Source organism: Symphodus melops (assembly GCF_947650265.1).
Source record: "Symphodus melops genome assembly, chromosome: 1".
NCBI lineage: Eukaryota > Metazoa > Chordata > Actinopteri > Labriformes > Labridae > Symphodus > Symphodus melops.
Window position 1 is genome coordinate 2,628,184 of NC_136691.1, and position 19,197 is coordinate 2,647,380.

The following is a 19,197-nucleotide window of genomic DNA, read 5'->3' on the forward strand; positions in this document are numbered from 1 at the left end:
AGTTACACATTTAGATTAATTAAAAAAAATGAATTAATGGAGAAAAAGTGGGATTAAAGTTCAAACTTCTTCCCACTCCTTTTCGGATGTGAACATTACATTATTTCAAACTACATTACATTAGTTTTAAAATAAACTAAACGGTTTAGTTTATTTTGTATAGATGTATAGCTATAATGTCAGTAATAATGATGAATGTGGGTGGTATTGGCAGCTTATTTTGAATGGTTATAAGACTTATTTTTTGTTTAAATGTAATAAAATCTGCTCAATGTGATTGCTTCACGGTTAAACGTTGTAATTCCACAATGAGCAGATAGGGGGCGGTGTGGCTCACCATGCCTTTACTGTAACATGGCGGTCTGATGTCAGCGTAATGTGACTTTCAGCAAACCCTAAAACAGTGAGACCAGCGCGGGCGGTGTTTACATTTTGCAGCTCAATAGATAGTAACACCTGTATAAATGAGTCGGGTGTGTTTGTACAGCTCCAGGGACCGGACACGGTGCGTCTCCAGGTAGCCGAGTTTGGGACTCGATCCCGGTTGGTCAGATTCTACTTTCCCCGGGTTCGGTGCGCGGCGAGTCAGCCTTCGCCACCGGGCAGCAAAGCTCCCAGAGTTCTTAGGGTGAGTTTTTAACAGTGCTGGTAGTGTTACTGGTGATACTCTTTGTCATGATTGATTTTTTTTCAAGAGTATTAAAGTTACTTAACGTTAGTGTAAAAATGTCTTCTCTGCTTCTTTAGCCTGTTAGCGTTAGCTAGCTGTGTAGTGTTAGCTTCATGGCGCGGCTAAAAGAAGATAGCTTGGGAAACAAACCGGTAACTGAAGTGTTTTAAATCAATACCTACGCGTGTATGATATTAAAAAGGTGAGCCGAAGTCATAAACGGTTCAATAAAAATAGGACTGGTGGATCTGCGCCTGTCTATTACCGATGTACGCCCTGCAATGCGGAAGAGAGCAGTAAAATAGCCTTAATATTAAACGAGATTTGGTTGTGTCAAACTCACAGTAACGGCACGCGGGGCTATAAGACTCTACGTTGCCATGGTGATTATTTAGAATGTACAAAATGTGTTCAGCAAGGTTGTTGTTATACAACCAGGTGTTGAATGGTTGGTTTGTTGACACCACTGAGAGGACACATTATGATGAAATATTACTCTGTTTTTTACGTTTTTGTGCTTAATAAATCATATTTTTTTTAGATGAATTTGTTTTACACGTTCACTCTTGTGTTTTTCTGCTTACAGTACTTCACTGAAGGCAACGCCAGAGTGAGAAGAAGAAGAAGAAGAAGAAACTTGCTCCACACATGAGGAGGAGGCATCTGACCAGAGGACTGCAGACAACCAAACAACCAGCCGATGGATCCCATTGACTCGGGACAAGGTTCATAACACCGTTTTTTTTATTTTGAAGATCATGTTTACAGCCATTATTATCTTATTACATAGAGCAGTGTGTGTGTGTGTTTGTGTGTGTGTATTGAAGGGCACAAGTTGGATTTGAACCCACTCACTGACTTTGACAGGGACTGCAGCCTCTGTACATGCGGTGCCAGACATAACCACTAGGCCAGCAGGTGGCCCTAATGCCGTATCTTTTCATCAAATTGCAATACTCGACTATTTTATATAAAGTTTTCATGTGGTTAAACTAACTAGTGAATTCAATTGGAGTATAATAAATCCTCGTTCATGGGTCCAGAGGTAAAGTCATGTCCCATGTATGGGGGGTCTGCGTCTCTTGAACACAATTATGTGACACGTTCATCCATTAAATCCCAAATTGACCATAAAGGCGTCTCATGTCTTTACACCAGCTGGAGGGAGTTGTGGTTCGGCGTCTTGCACAACAACACTTTGACATGTTTGCTGTAGCAGCCAGGGATTGAACCTGTGACCTTGTGATTAGAGAGGTGACCCACCTGACCCCTGAACCACTTGTTTGCACAATCAGGCAAAAAAAAAAAACATCGATGGCATTGCTTAGGTAGATCAGATATGATTGAAAAATTTAGGTTAGTGCGGATGATTAATCTCAGAATGACAATTTTAATAATCGACATAAAGAAACAAGAAAATAAAAAGCTTTTATTCTATGATGCACATGTGGAGTTGACATCCCTCTCCGTTTCAGGGGAAGAGAATCCGTCGGAGCAGAATTCTGATTTAACTCCCAGCTCCAGAGGACGACAGCGCAAGAAAAATACAAAATATCTGGATTATGAAACCGGAGGCACTTTGGATAAGGAGGAGAAAAAAACAGGTAGAAGAAGTTCGGGAAGAGGTGCAGCTTCGAAAAAGACTCCGGCAAAGAGGCGAAAAGCGGAGGTCGCTCCAGAACCAAGCACAGACGGCGAAAATGAAGCGAATGACAAAACGCCTCAAGAGCCGGATGAAATAACGGCGAAGGAAACGCCTAAAAGGGCAGTAAGAGCCAAGAAGACTCCGACAAAAAGGACTCCTGCCAAGAAAAAAACAAGTAAGACTCCGACAGCTGAACATGAAGCGCTCCCAAGTCTGGAAGGTGGAGTGGCGGATTCAGCGCAGCAGGAGAACGGGACGCCAAAGCCGAAGAGAAAATATGTGAAGAGGCAGCGGACGCAGGTAGTGGAACCTCCACCACCTCCGAGCGAACCCGAGGAGGAGATCCAGCCCGGCGGGCGGCGCCGCAGAGGGGCCGCTAAAGCGTGAGTCACGTGTAGTCCTTTTAAAAATACCAGAGATTGATTGATTGATTGGGCAAACTAGCCTTTGTTAAGCTCCGCCCCCCTTAGATACTGTTACTAGGCTGAACAAAATCTCTTATTGTCCCATTTGAAACAATTGAAAATGCCCCACGATTGGACAGATAATTTTCTAATATCCACCTCAGCTAATAAAGACGAAGATATAGTAAAGTGTTTGAGCATAGATACGGGATTTTTGTGGCCGATATCGACATTAAAGAGAAAAAATCTTATACTAATATATTCTTGTCCGACATCTTTCTTCGATCTAGATTTAGATATACACATTTATTGAGTTGATCCCTCAAAAAGCAGTCAAACACTTAATGAAGATAAGACCGCCTGACACTCTGCAGACTGATGATGCTTATTGTAATCCATATGGCGCCCTCTGCTGGTGACAGAGAACTCATAGTGTAAACACACTGATGCACAGATAAATGCATAATGCTAACACAGAACAACGCTATTGGAATCTCAAAAAACTTGTTAAAATCATTGAGACTATGACTGATGCTAGTAGAGGTCAGCTAATGTTAGCCGCCCTCGCTCCACTTTTCGTATCATCGATTTAAATTGTCTGTATTGTTGCCTGTTTTGAAATGTAGCTCAAAATATCGTAATATTCTTGTTTTGTTTTGGGTTTTTTTATAAACATTTCGCTACATCTCTCTAGGGCTTTGAAGTACCTCCACGATTTGGCGAAAGAAGCGCTCCGTCATCCCGGAGACGAGGCGGCGTCCCAGACGGGAAGCGATAGTGACGCGGCCAGCACAGAAGCAGAGCCCAAAGAAAAGGGGAAACAACGTCTCAAAGGAAGCAAAGGTACTTTCATGTAAACACCAGCGCGTAAGAATTCCCCCAAATAGGGGATTAACCCTTTAGTTTCCCGTCATTATCAGAAGATAAGATCCCTCCGAGTCCCGTCCTGAACAGTGAGTGTTTACGTCCCCGCAGGGCGGCGAGGACGGAAGAGGAAACGTTTCGACCCGGACAGCGACGCTGCAGAAGACGAAGACTTTGTCCCGGACGCTAAAGAAATGGAGGCTGAGGAGATGAATGATGAAGAAGAAGATGAGGAGGAAGAGGCGGAGGCGTCGGACTCGGACTCGGACTTCGAGTCAAGCACGGCCGTAAAGTATCCAGCAGCTTTTCACGTCAACAGAAACAAAGTGAGTTTTTCTTTCTGTTCCGTCGCTGCGAGAGTCCCGCACCTTTTTGAATCTGAGGATGTTGGACGGCTCGTTTTTATCGAGGAAATAAAATAGAAACAGCAGAAATAAAAAGTCAGTAAATCAGCTCCTCTTTATTCTCTCTCTCCTGCAGATGTGTAACTTCAAAAGGAAAACCCCCAACGGGCTCAGCAGCCTCATGATGAGGCCCGTCATCGAGTCCGCCGAGGCCACCAAGAAGTTGTAAGTGACTTCAGTCGTGAGTCAGTGACTTGTCTCTCTCTTTTGTCTTTAAGCAACACGGAGTCAAATCAAAGAGCCACAAAAAATCACACTGACGTAAAGACGATCAACGTGCGTCACTTTTAAAAAAAAACACAGAACAAACTTAGAAAGTGATACGGTAAACATCGCCGCCGCCGCACCAGCCCGAAACATTTAACTTTAATTCACCGTTTTAACATCTAAACTGCCTGTTGACGATCCAAAAGGACCGACTTCTTCAGAAACTCAAGTCCACGCACGGCCGTTCAGAGCGCACGGACGAGGACTCTCTCTCCTCTGAGAGTCCGAAGTCTCACGTTGCTTTCGCCACCTTACTGTCTTCATTTACTGTTGAGAGCGCCCTCTGCTGGATCGGCCTGCAAACAGCTTCAGACGTCCTGAAGCGCTCGTAAATTTTGCATCTGAGCGCCTCGTTGCACAGAAGCACACGTGGTGTATCTGAGAGGCCTTCTGTAAAACATTAAAGGGTGATGATGCACGGTGGTGAAGAAGTGGTTGCAGGACTGTTTATTGCTGGAAAAAAAAGAAGCGTGCAGGAGAGTTGCAGGAGCTGTGCTCGAAAACAGGAGAAACATGTTTTCAGAGAAGGATGTGCAGGGAAGTGTGGCCGGACCAACATCGACCTGCGGAGAAAGAACTGTTGTGACATTTTTACACAGACTTAAAGACAGAAGACGACTTTGTTTGTCTTTGTTTGTGTTTTTGTCAGTTAAGATGTGTTTTTCTTTTTTCCAGCCGGGAGACGCACCACAGCAGCTTGGTGTTTCCAGACTGGATCCCGTCCTCCAACAGCTGGCAGCCTGTAGCTCAGAGGTACTGCACCCTCACCAGGAGCGTTTATTCACATCCTCCAACTTAGTGCAACGTCTCGACTGTATCACTTTGTTGTTTTTCTTTCTTCTTTTACTTTGTGGTCCCTGCACGCTGCGTTTCAGTCGGTGCTTTAGCTTCTGCTCCGTCGGACGGCGTGCACCCTGCCCTCGGGATCAATAAAGTATCTATCTATCTATCTATCTATCTATCTATCTATCTATCTGCCTCAGTTTGTCAGGAGAGCTAGAAGATCGCACGGGAACAAAGAGGACAAACGACACGTCGCTCTGCTGTGTTGGACAGTGATGAAAAACACGTTTAGAGATCTGAGTGTTGTGTTTCATTTTAAAATTAACCGGGACGCTCTGAGTGTGCGTCAACGCGTGCTTGCAATGACAGCTCCGTCGACAGAGTGTAGAGTGGCACTGCGGCGTGTACGGACCGTGTGGAAATTAGCAGTCAATGATGGCAGCCATGTTGGAAGTATCCAACTCCTCCTTAACAGAAAACCTTCAACAACTTTTTAATGGTTTAAAAAATACGGAAACACATTTGTTTTATCACGTCTGAACAGAGGTGCTGAGTTTCATACTTTCCTCTCCGAGACGCACACTTTTAAATGTAAAAATGTAAATGTACAACAACCCTGCAGGGTGTTTGGTTAATCTGCAGTGTGTGTGTGTGTGTGTGTCGTTCAGTGATCTGGAGAAGTACCTGCCTCAGGAGCTCCAGTCGGCCTCGTTCAAAGTGTCCAGAGAAGGTCTGAGACAGGAGCCGTCTCCTCTGCAGACACTCAGGAGGTGAGCTTCGTGTTCTGCTGTCAGAGTATCTGAGCTGAGAGTCGTCAGCGGCGCCGGCGACCCTGCTGCAGGACCAGATGACTTTGTGCGTTTCTGTAAAGTCTTCGTGTTTATGTGTCCTCACAGGCTCACAGCCGTGCCGGCTCACCCGGAGCGCTGGGACACGCTGCTGTACGCAGGCGGGCCGGTCTGGGCCTTGGAGTGGTGCCCCACACCCGATGGCGCTCAGGCCTCTCAGTTCCTGGCTCTGGCCTGCCATCGAGGCATGGACGACAAACACCGCTTCAACACGACCTACAGCGAGCCCGCACTCGTCCAGCTGTGGGACTTGGGCTCGCTGGAGTGCAGCAGAAGGTGCGAGCCTGCACCAGCTTATTCCAAGATTCACTTTGATTTATTTAAAGTTTATTATTATTATTTTTCATGTCGTGCTTTTCTCTTTCATCGTCCTCTGTCTCTTCAGACCGGACTCCTCCCCAGCCTTCATCTACGGCCTGGCCCAGGACAAAGGCTTCATCTGGCACCTGAAGTGGTGTCCTGCAGGCGGCTGGGAGCCTCGCGACTCTGACAGGAAGGTGAGCCGCTTCAACCTGACCCAGGAAGTTTGACAAAGTCAGCGAGAGCAGACGCAATGTGTGAACGGACGAAACCAATTCACGTTCTTCTTCGTTTAGAGCACGAAGGGTCAAACGGGCTTCTCCAGATGATCAGATCGGAACATGACGTGCTTTTTCCAGACGGTCAAACATGTTCAAAGTTTCTCACTTTTTGGCCTCGGCCCCACAGCGCTCCACCGCGGGCGCACAAAATCAAGCACCGCCATCCTCCCACATTTTTCCTCTAAAGCTTCAAAAAAAAAAAAGAAAGCTGTCATGTTAAGATGTTCATTTTCTCTACGTGATGTTTGGTCTGGAGACACGCTTTGTGACCACATGAATCTCTCTCCCACAGGCTCCCTCTCTGCCCAGACTGGGTCTTCTGGCAGTTTCCACCTCCAACTGTGTGGTCAGCATCTACAGCCTGCCCCACCCCGAGGCCCTGCTCTCCACCCACAAACCTGCAAACTGCGGTGAGACGTTAAACATGTCGCTTTCCCTAAACGATGAATGTAGAAGGAGGACGTGGTGCCGCAGTTCTCCTGGACTGGTCAGGGGGTTTAAATCCCCAGCTCCTGCAGCTATTGTGCATCAATCAATCAAACTTTATTGATAAAGCCGTTTTCATACACAGATGTATCACAAAGTGATTTTTATAGATAATAAATCAAACAGCGTAGAGTTTAAGGTAACTGGATTAAAACAGGGTACAGGAGACGTTTGCATTACATCTCCAATGAGGAAACACAGGAGGTAAAAAATTTAATGAAACTTATTAAGATCCAGTGAGATTCAGTGACTTTTAAACTGTTTTCATCGTGTTCTGCATGTTGGTGTGACCTCGTGCGATCGCTGCGGTCGCTTCGTCGACGGCGTTTGTGTGACGTGTGTTTTGAGTACTGACGGATCCTTCACACGTCGGTCAGGTATGTGACCCTGCCGGGTCGTACCGTCCCGCGTTAACCCCGACGAGCAGGTCGAGCTGGAGTACTGGGAGAGAAACCACAAATGCACACGGAACACGTACAGAAACAAACAAACAGGAGTTGCCTTGATGAGAGTGTTGTGTGTCCTTTTGGTCAGCAGAGGGCGGCGTTGCCTCTCTGAAGGCTGCGGCGTGCGGCGCGTGTCCTCCTGTAGGACACAGGACTGCAGTGACCTCGCTGTGCTGCAGCGTGTTTCACGTCTCTCTGCTTCCTCTGACACAAACCAGACACAACAAATGAGTAAACGCTCGTCTCACTAGTTCACAGATGTAACTTCTGTCTACGTCCAAAGTCCGATCCAGAACTCTCATGATTCTGCCCAGTAAACGGCGAGGCGAGAGTCGAGGTTAAAAGCAGGTCGCCATGGTCACTTTGAAGCATCGCCCCATCGGAGCGAGTGATTTGGTGTCATGTGGACACTTCAGAGCTGCCGTGAAGTTGTTACCAAACACATTTGGTTTCTGCCATCAGGAGTCCGACTCAGCAGGAAACAGTGACAGACTGTTTCCACTTCATACAAACGGCGAGCAGCGTCCCCGACGACACCCTCCTCCTCCTCCTCTTCATCCAGTTTGAAAACATCCGAGTCGGACAATCGATCAATCAGCTCGAAGCTGCACTTTTAACGCACTACTTAATAGACATCTAATCAAAACGGCTTCTCATCAGTCACATGACGGCGTGGACGTCATGTGACCGGATCGTTCCTCATATTTCATAAAAGGACAGGATCCATGAAGAGCCTCAGTCTCCTGAAGGTTCAGTGCTGGAGGGACCATCAGGCGGTTTAATGCAGCTTTAACTACAGCAGCAGTTCATCACTGCTACACACACACACACACACACACACACACACACACACACACACACACACACACTGCTCTCCAGGAGTGGGAGTACACACAGTTGCTGCAGTCTTTGGCCTTGGCTGATAGAAGACGGTGTGAACGAGCTTTAATGGGCTGCTTATCTGCCACATCCATCACACACACACACACACACACACACACACACACACACACACACACACACACACACACACACACACACACACACACACACACACACACACACACACACACAAACCTGGTCGTGTGTGTGTGTGTGACGCGACAGGTTTATCTGATTAAACAATACACCAGACTGATGTCGCATCGTGTCAGTTCAACATCCATCCAGAAGACAAAAACACTCGTGTGACATCACGACTCGCTCGCATTATAAGACGTCACACGGAGGCTTCACTCACGTTTACGGACAGACACCAGTGTTGTCGTCGTAAACATATCAGCAATCATGAAACGTGATGATAAAAGGACGTTTTATTTTGCTCCCCAAACTAGCTGATTGAAATCATCTCGCACATTTAAACACTTAAAAAGCTTCAGCTTCAATTCTTCTCCGTTAACTTCTACGTTAATTTTGAGCTCAGCTTCATTATTCATGTAATTATAAATCTCACACTACCGATAGGAAGAAAACTTGATTTAAAGCCACTATTAGTGCAGACGCATCCGTGTGTAGATGCTGAAATGAAAAAAGAGAATATTGGGCGACGGCGGTCTCCATTGTTCTGCACTCGGCTTGGTTTTACAATTAAGACAGATTTCTCAGAGCAGTTGGACGTAAAGAGGAAATATAAAACGTGACATTTCCATCCTTTGCTTCCCCGGCGCTTCATGGCCCGTGCTTTCCATTTTATTCTGCAGCTCCGGGTCATTTGGTGCAGCTCCATCAGCCCCCTGCTTCCAACCATAGGTCAGAAGTGTTGGGATAGAAAAGGCTGCGGAGCGCTCACATTTGAAGACGCCGTCTCAGAGAGAGAGAGAGAGAGAGAGAGAGGCAGTGTATGGGACAGAGATGAATGAGTGTAATTGTTCAATATCATATATTAATAATATTCAATATATAATGATGGTTTAAACTCGAGCAGCAGCAGCTGGTGTTCAAAAATTTTCGGTTTTGCAAAAAAAAAAAAACTGGAGCAGCAGTTCCTCGAGTGTCCACTTGAGGTTGGTTCTAAAAAAACACAAGAACCCCCCTTCACGTCTCATATTTTATAATCCCATTCACAGCAGATTTAAACCCTCATCACAGTCTGCTGCACAACATTTCTTTGACCTCATAAAGCGAAATCGTTTTATTGGTAAAAACTGTATTTGGTGACATCGAGAAGTTGTGCATGAATCAAACTCTTAATGCTCACCACGTCACGAACACGTTACGTGACATGAAGGATTCAGGTATTTAGCCGTGGCTCCCTGGATCAGTGTGGGCGTGGCCGAGTTGACTGACGAGGTGGGCGTGTTGCAGGTGTTAGCTCGGAGGTTTAAGGCCCGCCCTCTTCGCCCGTCAAAACGCTAATCTGAGTCAGCGTTTCCAACATGGCCTCGTGACACCTCGTCAGAAACGAGTGTGTGACATCACCGAGACGGCGTCCATGTCTGTCTAAACCCTGATGTGAAGCGTCCTCTTTCTTAAAGGGACGGAACACCGTGTCTGGAGCTCTTCTTCTTCTTGGAGAGGCGCGGTTAGCGTGTCAAACGCTACAGACGCAAACATGAAAAATGAGCCGCTTCTTTTAGCCCGACATGATGAGCTCTAATTGAATTCAGATTAGCTATCTCACATGACCACTGGTGGAAATGATGTCCCAGGATCAGCTGAGAGGGTGAGAGGTGAAATTGGCTTGTGTGTGCGTGTGCGTGTGTGTGTGTGTGTGTGTGTGTGTGTGTGTGTGTGTGTGTGTGTGTGTCGGTTCCAGACTCAAACACGGGGCTGTTTTGCGACAGATAATTATAAATAGCTTTTGTCTGTCGACTTTGCCAGGATGAATGAGCGAGTGAATGAAAAGAGGAGGCTGTTAAAGCGGCGGCTGGGGGGCGGGGGAAGAACAAACGAGACAAAAGCGAGAATGTGAGATGGCGTGGCGGACGCACATAATTTACAGCTCCGCTCTCCATCAGACAAGGATCTATAATTGAAATGACAAAGAAGATGCATCACCGAGGCCGGTTGTTAGTGTTGGAAGCGATGAATTTTAGGCCGAGTAGCTGACACCTTTTCGCGTCCCGCGCCCTGTCAGCCGGCGAAGACGGACGAGAGAGAGAGAGAGAGAGCAGGGATCGGATGGGTGGTTCACAGGAAGTAAAATACAAACATAAAGCTGCGTATGATGCGGGGCGATGACCATCATCAGCGTTTCAGGTCAAGGGGGGAAATAAAAAACGTTATTGAGGACCTGAAATCAGGAAACATGAATCTACCCGCACATCGACGCGGGTCAGACCTGATCAACCCGAGATAACATCGCCCCTCTAACCGCGGGCTCGGGTTCACCCGGGGTCCGGTCACTGGACCCTCTGGACTTGATTTAGCACGAGAGGTTTTTGTGTAGAAGTACGAGTGTGTGTTTATCCGAGGCGACTTGATGGAAGGTGCTGCTCATCGTATCGATCTGAACTCTCACTGATCTAAACTGGAGGAGGAGGAGAGGAAACTAATGATGAGGGGAAGGAACAGTCTTTTTTTCTTTTTCATTATTGGATTTTACATCCATTAAACACAACAATGATTGTCAGGGCAGAAACAGCAGAATAACTCCTAAAGTGGTGCTTAACGCCTTAACGTCATTTTTAACCCTGGCAGGTCAGAGGCTCGGGCCGACTGGGGTCAGATTGAAGGGCCCAAACAGTTTGGGATTTTAGGAAGCGACCTTCAGGAGGGAATGAAATCCGACTTTATTAGATCTACGTTCGATATGTAGAATTAGATGAATCTAGATTTACACATTTTAATTTGCTCAATTTATACAGACAAACACGACGACGACGCCTCGATATTTTCTTATTTATTGAAGTTCAGCATCAGAATCAAACGGCTTCACATCATCATTTTTAAAAACCGAAGCCGTGAGACGCTTCAGTATTTGTGCGAAGCCGTGAGGAGAGAGAGAGAGAGAGAGCGTGGGCGAGTTAGTGTGAGCCCGCTCTCTCACACAAGCAGCGTTTTAATGAATAAATGGAAAGTTGGAGAAAAACTTTCACTCGGACGGCCCTCCGACTCGCCGTGCACGAGTCTGATCTTAACTGGCAAATAAACGTTTAGATGGATGGTCGAGATTGAGCGTGTTAAGCCAAGCAGGTGAGCCTCGCCGCTGACCAATAATCCAAAAAAAAACAACTTTTCCAGCTCATCATCACGCTCTCTCTAAAACTATTCCAGTGACCGAGTTTGATTTATTGTGTGTCATTACAGGAAAGGACCGCCCACACTTCTCATTATACCGGGTAGGTTCATCCGTCTTTTCCTTGAACTCGCTGAACTCTGCTCATCCACGACCCGGTGCTGTTTCTGCGAGCGGAGACTTTTAAAGCCCTCCTCGCCGTCGTGTCTCTGCAGGTTAAAGAAGTGTTGTCTCTGAAGCTGGGCTCCTTCAAAGCGCCTCGCCTCGAGAAGAGCGGACAGGTCCTGTCGATGGATTGGCTGCCGAAAAAACCACACAATATAATTGCTATTGGATTCTACGACGGTATGAATTGATTTCTTGGAGATGTTCTTGATTGATTGCTTCTGTCTGAATCCCCTCAGGTTTTCATCTGACTCTCTTCTTTTGTGAGTTGATTGAAAAACAAATATTTTCTGTCATTCTTAATCATGTGACGTGTCCCCCCCCCCCAGGTGTTGTCGGTCTCTGGGATTTGACCACCAAGTCCGGGTTGTTGCGGGTGCGAGAGTCTGACGCGTCGCTCACTTTGCTGCCCTATCGATGCCTCCGGGCTCACGACCACGCCGTCCGCTCTGTGGCCTTCTGCATCGCCTCCAGGTGAGCCAGAAGGCCAACCTCCAATTATTATTATTTTTTTTTTACTGATTTCAATTATTATTATTTACTGATTTCAATTATTATTATTTTTTTTTTTTAAACTGATTTCTTTGTGTTTATTATTCGACAAGACTCTCATCCATAATTATACACGTTTTTGAAATCTTAAAAAGTTGGATCAGTATAAACCACCATCTATGGTTGAAATTTCCAGGAAACTTTACATGGGAAGTTAAGCTTGGGAATTTAAAAAAAAAAAAAAAAAAAATCCAAATCATAAAACTTCAGATCAAAGACTCGTCTGTTAAAGTCAACGAATGAGTCACAGAGGTTTTGATCTTTGACACGATCAGCTGACAAACAGACACGAATCAGCTGACAAAATTCTTAACTTTATTCATTTCCACTGCTCCAAACTTTAAAAAACACACGACCATCCCAAACTGTGAAGATGAGAGCGACACAGAGGTGACGGGTTGTTAAAGCTCAGCACTCACCGCTCTGCTTCAGCGCTCCTCTGATGGCGGTGGAGACGAGGACAAATATGGAGGGGTCATTTCCACAAAGGTTCGCTGATGCTGAAGCGGTACTCGGGGCCAGAATGGGCTTTTTATTACTTTGGCCAGTCGGGGTGTCATCCTCATCCTCAGAGCTCACTTCTTCTTCTTCTTCCTCGGAGTTGAATCTGCTCCAGATATGAAGCAAGAGGACGACTCAGCAGCTTCCACTTTGAAGGGTGCTGACAGCTCGTATTTAAGAAAAGATTTAAACACTTTGGACCTCGAGTTTTTTTGAGTAGTGTGCAGATGACGACTCTCAGAGAGTTTTATAACGAGGCACCCAGATTCTGATTAGTCTGAGGTCTGCTATTTGGCCACAAATGACTCCATGACTCAGGAGTGACCGACTGTAATCAGCAAAGCAGAGCGGGAAGTGTAGCGTTTCCTGTATGTCATCGCAGCGCCACCATGCGATCCAATACTGCACCGTGGCCTGTAAGTGGCTAATCACTCCGCACGTGCCAACTCGACTCTGATTGGCTAGCTCTGTTTGCAAGTCAGGGATTTTTTTTGTTGAGCGTCCGGGTGGGCGTGTCCATGGAAGAGCTCGCCCGGTGGCGTGGGCGTGTACTACGACATTGCTACAGGGGCAGAACTTCACGTCGGGTTCTGGGAAAGTCTCACAGTCAGAGATTTCAAAGGTTTAGTGTGGACATCAAACATCATCACCTTTTTTTTTTTTTTTTGTCTTTTTAAGAAAGATGGCGGTTTGGGATAAAGTGAAACTCTGATGACTTTAAATCAGCCAACGTTTGAAGTCTCTTCGTCTCCTTTAGTTACCTGCTGGTGACGGCGGGAGAAGACCGTTATGTGAAGACGTGGGATCTGAGGCGGCTCCATGATCCAATCACTGCTCAGAAACGTTTCCTGACCAATGAAATCTGCTGGCCGCTGAACGCCCCCGGCATCGTCTGGGCCCAGGACAACGCCTACGCAGCGTGAGACCTCGTCTTCGTTTATTTCCATCTCGTATCGTCCAGATTGAACTCGAGGGTCGTCCACAGACGACTCGCTACATCAGTTTGTTTGTTTGTTTTTTCACACAGGAGCGGTTCACAAGGAGTTCACTACTTTGACCATCAGATGCGCACCGTCTTTGCAATTCCTCGGACCGCCTCTCTGTGGGTGAGTCTCCGCCACTCCATCACTAACGTCCTCCAAGGCTGCGTCTCCACCTTTAGCTTTTGTTTTCTGAGCGCCACAACTTTTTTTTTTTTTTTTTTTTTTTTAAGGTCAAGGGTCAATTTTAATGTGAATTTTTCAACATGGGCTGGACATTCAGGAACATTTAAAAAAAAAAAACGTTTCACTCTGAGCCAGTTGTTTTCCACGAGGACTCCGACACCTCCGAGCGCTTCTAATCTAAAATCTTTGAACTCTTCTGAAAGGCGCTGCTGATGTCACCGGCGCTCTTTTCAAAATAAGATAAACCTCGTATTTTTGCCTCCTACAAGATCGTGTCCTGTGCCCACTTCCTCCTTGCTCTTTGAGTTTACTGGGAAGAAAAACAAAAACAACCGTAAATACAAACAGAGCAGTGTCAACCATGCAGCGGTCGTTGCCATAGAGACAAGATGGAGGTGCGCAGCTTTTATTCTTGCGCCTTTCTGCCCGGGATGAAACGCGAGGTGGACATGCAGCCTAACACAGTTTTTATTTTAATTGTTTTTTTATCCTAATTCTGTTTTGTCTCATTGCAGTCCATATCCTACACTGATTGGCTGAACTGTCTGGTGACATCAGACGGCCTCGGTGATGTCATATTCGCCCTGTTACCTTACATGAGCAACTCTCCGCACTACCTCAAACGCACGAAAGAGAGGCGATTTGTGAGTTTCATATTTTACATGGTGACGATGTCGTGACCTTTATTTGACCTTTTTGAAGGTCTTATCTCGGCCTCTGGATTTTCAATCTAGACCACCACTGAAAGGATAAAAAATCCCTTTTCTAAAATGTACACACAAGAGGAGCATTTTTCATCGGTATAGACTGTGTGGTTCTGGTCTGGACTCTGTCCTGGTCTCTGAGCAGGTCTTGACTAAAACACAACCCCTCAGTTGTTGTTGTTTTTTTGAATGAGACAATATGTGACAATTTAGGTGCAAGTGATGAACAGTCTCCTGTATTTCTGTGTTTCTACTGACGTCTCTTCAGCCTGTCTGCCTCTCGTCTGTGGTGCCTCATGAGCCGACTAAAGAAGCAGATCGAGAGAAGGGAGGAGACGCTGTTCCAGAGCAGGAAGGAGGTGCAGCAGGAGGAGGGAACGAGGATGAAAATGCTCCTCGGCAGACTCACACGTACAAAGAGGTCGCTGAGAAATACTTCCTCCATCTCACAGACAACAACATGGTGCGTAGATTTAAAAAAAAAAAAAAAAAAAGCTTCAGATTGGACGACACGTTCACAGACTGGAGCGACTGTGTGTGGAAACAAAGACTTGAAAATGGGCTCGTTATAAAAGTCACGAGTTTAAAACATGAAACGAGAGCTGTCGTGTCCTGTGGCTTTCCAGGTGACCTTCTTAGGAAGCGAGAAGCGGCCAGTGTGGAAGCGAATGGTTGCCACAGAGGGGAAGGCAAAGTTGAACCTGGATGAGATGACTCTGGCTGCGCTACACAAGGTCTTTACACACACACACATTAACACACACACACACACACACACACACACACACAGTGCATGTACCGTCAGGCTCCTCGTGTAGTAGGAGGTGAGAGATGGGACGAGAGCCTCTTCCTCCTCTGATGGGCAGCTATAAAGACGAGCTGAATGTAATGATGTGTAAAATGAGAAAAATGTCCCCCTCAGTGGACGGAGGGGGAGGTGGGGGTGAGGGGGGGTGAGGGAGGGGGGGAGCAGCCGTTTGAGGATTTGATGTGTTTAATTGTAAGAGCGGGGACTTCGGCGTCACCCTCCGGGATGAGATGATGGACGGGACAATCTCATAAACAAAACCCCGTCGTTTTTTGTTTTTTTCTTACCTGAGGGGGATAAATGGAGGGAGGAGAGACTGACTGGAGAGGAGGACAAAAATAATAATAAAAGAAGAGGCACAGCTGGAGGATTTATCGTGATGAAGAGCGCCGAGTCATTCACTGAGGGCAGACGCAGTGGACGAATAACTCCGTTTATAGAAGTATTCCTTGCTGATAGTGAGAATAAATCAAGTTAAAGTTATAATAGTGATCAAGATAAATACTGACATGAGGGACTGACATGATTTGTGGAGTCCCTCAGGGATCAATACAATTATCTTCAGACCTGATCCTCTCTGACATATAGCTCACTATTTTGTGCTTTAAGAATAAAAATGAATTTATGGGTTTAAAGAAACACAGTGTTAAATATTGTATCTGGGCAGAACTTGAAGGAACGTTTCACTCATGTTTTTTGTTTTTTTAAGCAGCATTTCAACCTGTATTGAAACACATTTTAGTTTTGATTATTTGTGTATTTTATTACTGGGTTTAACTTAACTACTCACATAAATCATCAACAACAAAAAGGAGCCGTGTGAGCCGGATATGTCTGCCTCCAGATCAGGAAGAAGACTTTTTTAAAACATTCAAGGAATCCAGCAACACAAGATTTAGAGTTTTTTACAACAGAATCCAAGAAGAGGGAGCCGAATACTTGAACGCCCTTTTTTTCCCAGTTAAATCCGGCTTTAGAGATAATTGTACCTTTAAATGATCTCTTTTGTAATTTGTATTTAAATGTCGGGTTTTGGGGAATCATGGGAGTGATTCTCTCTGCTCCTCCTCCCGACTCCTCGTACGTTTAGGGAATGTTTGAGGTGACGTACGTACACACAAAAAAATGAATAAATAAATAAAAAGTTAAGTAAATTTAGATATTTAAAAGGACATTTATGTCTTTTTCGTGCGAGCTCTTGATTACAGTTTTTTGATGCATATTTTGTTTTGTACACTTATATTTATATCTATTTAAAAAAAATTTGCACTGTGTGATTTTCTTCTGCTATCCTGCTTTGCTGCTGTAACACAGGATTATCTTATCTTATCTGAAACATTGTAATAAAAGTACCTTTAATACCCACACACAGGTTTAGCTGCTCTCAAATAATTCATGATTAAAAGAGTTACAGCTGATTGATTGGAACTGGAGCTCACAATTTTACCTTCAGCTTGTTCAAGCTAAACCAACATTTATAGCTGCTAATATGTTCAGCGTTCATCTTTCTAATGTCTTCTTTGACTTAAAAGTCCTTTTAAAGATTTTAAAGTCCACTTTAAAGATTATATTAGATGTAGAAATCCATCTGACAGATTTGATTAAAGAACAGAACGTCTTTCTAATCTGGTGTTCTTCCTCTCCTTTAGGTGCGTTTTAATCCAAACTTCATCAGTCACACGTGGTTAGCGTCGGGGGGCCAGAGCGGTCTGGTCCGACTGATCAACCTGAGGGGAATGTTCAGCTCCCAAGCCAAGAAGATGTTGAGCGAGAGCCAGACCCAGTTCAGCGCTCTGTACTCGGCCAAAGAGCAGGAAGAGGCGGAGCCGACTGTGACGGAGGCGCTATAGCAGGAGTTCAGCTCCACAGCACGGGGAGAATGTGGAGCGTAGGTAGGACTGCAAAAAAAAAACGCCAAGCTGCAAAAATAGATATTTTTAAAAAGATGAAAAGATATTAGTATTTAAGAAGTTCATGTTTATCATCGGGTCTGAGTCTGTTTCAAGTTATCGACCAGTTTGTCTCTAAATCTGAAAATGAAGCGCGTCGACGTTTGCAGGTTTTGTAGCATTTCTTGGTCAATAATTCTCTCTCATGAACTTCACCTGTTTCTCTTAAGGTTAAAACCAGAGCGTTCCTCCTCCCCCCCAACAAACTACACACTTAACGAAAAAAACTTTTATTCCTAGCAAGCATCTTTCAACTTTCAACAAAACATTCCTGCGCAGCACACGTGGTTTCTGTCTTCAGATTGGCCGGCCTCTGATTGGTCGATTTTAAAAACAAAAGCCTCGTTTGCCGTCCGTTCTTCAGTGTTAGTCTCTTGAACGCGTGCTTTTTATCGCTTTTTTTTTTTTTTTTTTTTTTTTACCGTACTTTAAAGATACCTCAGTTCCACCCAGCTCGCTGTTGTTGTTGTTTTTGTTTTTTTTTAAACTTCTATTTGAGTTTGGTTTAAAAAAACATCAACAGGAAGCTGGCAAATTATCGGAGCGTGTCTTTGAGCTCTTTTCTGCGGCTGGAGTTTTGTACTTTTTTTAATTTATTTTTTCCATAGCGTTTAAAAACTCAGGATTGAACTGAGAGGAAATACTTGAATTTTTTAAACTGCAGAATGTAAAGTTTATAAATGGCAGATTTTAAGTCTTTTCTTTCATCGTTCATCAGTTTAACTTATTTTTTTATTTCACGTTGTGTTGACTAAACCACCAGGATGTATTATTTACACACACAGCTCTGTCTTATTTTTAAATGCGTCTGAAACTTGTTAGTAAATTATTTTAGGGGTTTATGAATGTGTGTAGATTATTTTGTTTCTCAAATTATTTACAAAAGTCACCGACAATATCTTCCAAAATAAACGTGATGTTGTAAATGACATTCGACATTATCAATAACGTTTTAAGTCTTAAAATAATCCTCAAAGCATCAAACTGTAAATAATCCTGTTTTCTTATTTTTGAAAATGTGACGTGTAATAAATGTTTTTGTATAAAAAAAATGTTTTCAATAAAGTTTAAATTAAAAGCTAGATAACAAAAAAACAAACAAAAAAACACGTTTTCTACGATGCCGTCTCCTTCAGTGTATCCTGTTTCCACAGCGAGCACGGCGGCCACCTTGCAGACGTTTCCTGTTAGAACAGGAAGAGTAGAAGAGCTGGAGTGGAGAGGGGGGCTGAGGGATTTGTTTTGGTTTTGTTACAGCAACACTGACCCTGATAGGTTGTACCGCATGGCTGCCATGTTAGTGAGGGGGGGCGGGCCTTCCTGTCTGATCGAATAGGAGCAGCCATCTTGGTTTTGTGAGGCGGGCAGTTGTGCTGGAAATCCTGTTTCAGACTAACGACTATCAGTCAACCTGAACAAACAAGATTTCCACTGTGGCTTTAATTTATAAAGACGAGAGGTCACCGCTTTGTTGAAACCTGTCAAAGAGTGACGCGTCACGAGCGTTGGCACGTTGACGGGCAGCAGACGTTTGTCGTGACAGTAAAGAAAATCCAGCTTCTTTATATCTTCTTCACTCTTTTATTTCACTTTACAAAAAAAAAAAAAAAAACCTCTTGCCACACATTTAAATAAAATATGAAACACCACAGATGTGACGTGGATTAATGCAACATCACCAGAACACATAGACAAACAGGACTGTTTAAAGTTCAATTGAACAAGTGAGATAAATGATATACTTATTTACATAAAGTCGTTATTCACAAAAACATAC

At 44.7% G+C, this 19,197-nt stretch overlaps 1 protein-coding gene across 2 annotated transcripts; it reads left to right on the forward strand.

Moving 5' to 3' along the window:
• Positions 1-271: 271 nt before the first annotated feature.
• gtf3c2 (general transcription factor IIIC, polypeptide 2, beta) lies at positions 272-17,839 on the forward strand. 2 transcript variants are annotated; one of them, XM_079356583.1, is made up of 20 exons: positions 272-642; positions 1,289-1,395; positions 2,146-2,698; positions 3,414-3,562; positions 3,695-3,909; positions 4,064-4,152; positions 4,930-5,007; positions 5,706-5,807; positions 5,934-6,161; positions 6,271-6,382; positions 6,759-6,876; positions 11,647-11,678; positions 11,791-11,920; positions 12,070-12,214; positions 13,551-13,712; positions 13,821-13,899; positions 14,475-14,603; positions 14,932-15,126; positions 15,290-15,397; positions 17,121-17,839. In XM_079356583.1, the coding sequence occupies exons 2-20, from the start codon at positions 1,371-1,373 to the stop codon at positions 17,319-17,321; spliced, it is 2,850 nt and encodes a 949-aa protein (XP_079212709.1). In that variant the 5' UTR covers positions 272-642; positions 1,289-1,370; the 3' UTR covers positions 17,322-17,839. The 2 variants fall into 2 exon arrangements, with proteins under 2 accessions (XP_079212709.1, XP_079212710.1); XM_079356584.1 differs by having other exon boundaries at positions 272-628; positions 1,270-1,395.
• The last annotated feature ends 1,358 nt before the right edge of the window (positions 17,840-19,197 follow it).

Bases quoted from the DNA above. Each gene is read 5' to 3' on its own strand.
- gtf3c2 (XM_079356583.1), top strand. From the start codon at position 1,371: ATGGATCCCATTGACTCGGGACAAG. The intron at 11,921-12,069 runs GTATGAATTGAT...CCCCCCCCCCAG, and splicing joins TGCTATTGGATTCTACGACG to GTGTTGTCGGTCTCTGGGAT. The intron at 13,713-13,820 runs GTGAGACCTCGT...TTTTTCACACAG, and splicing joins CAGGACAACGCCTACGCAGC to GAGCGGTTCACAAGGAGTTC.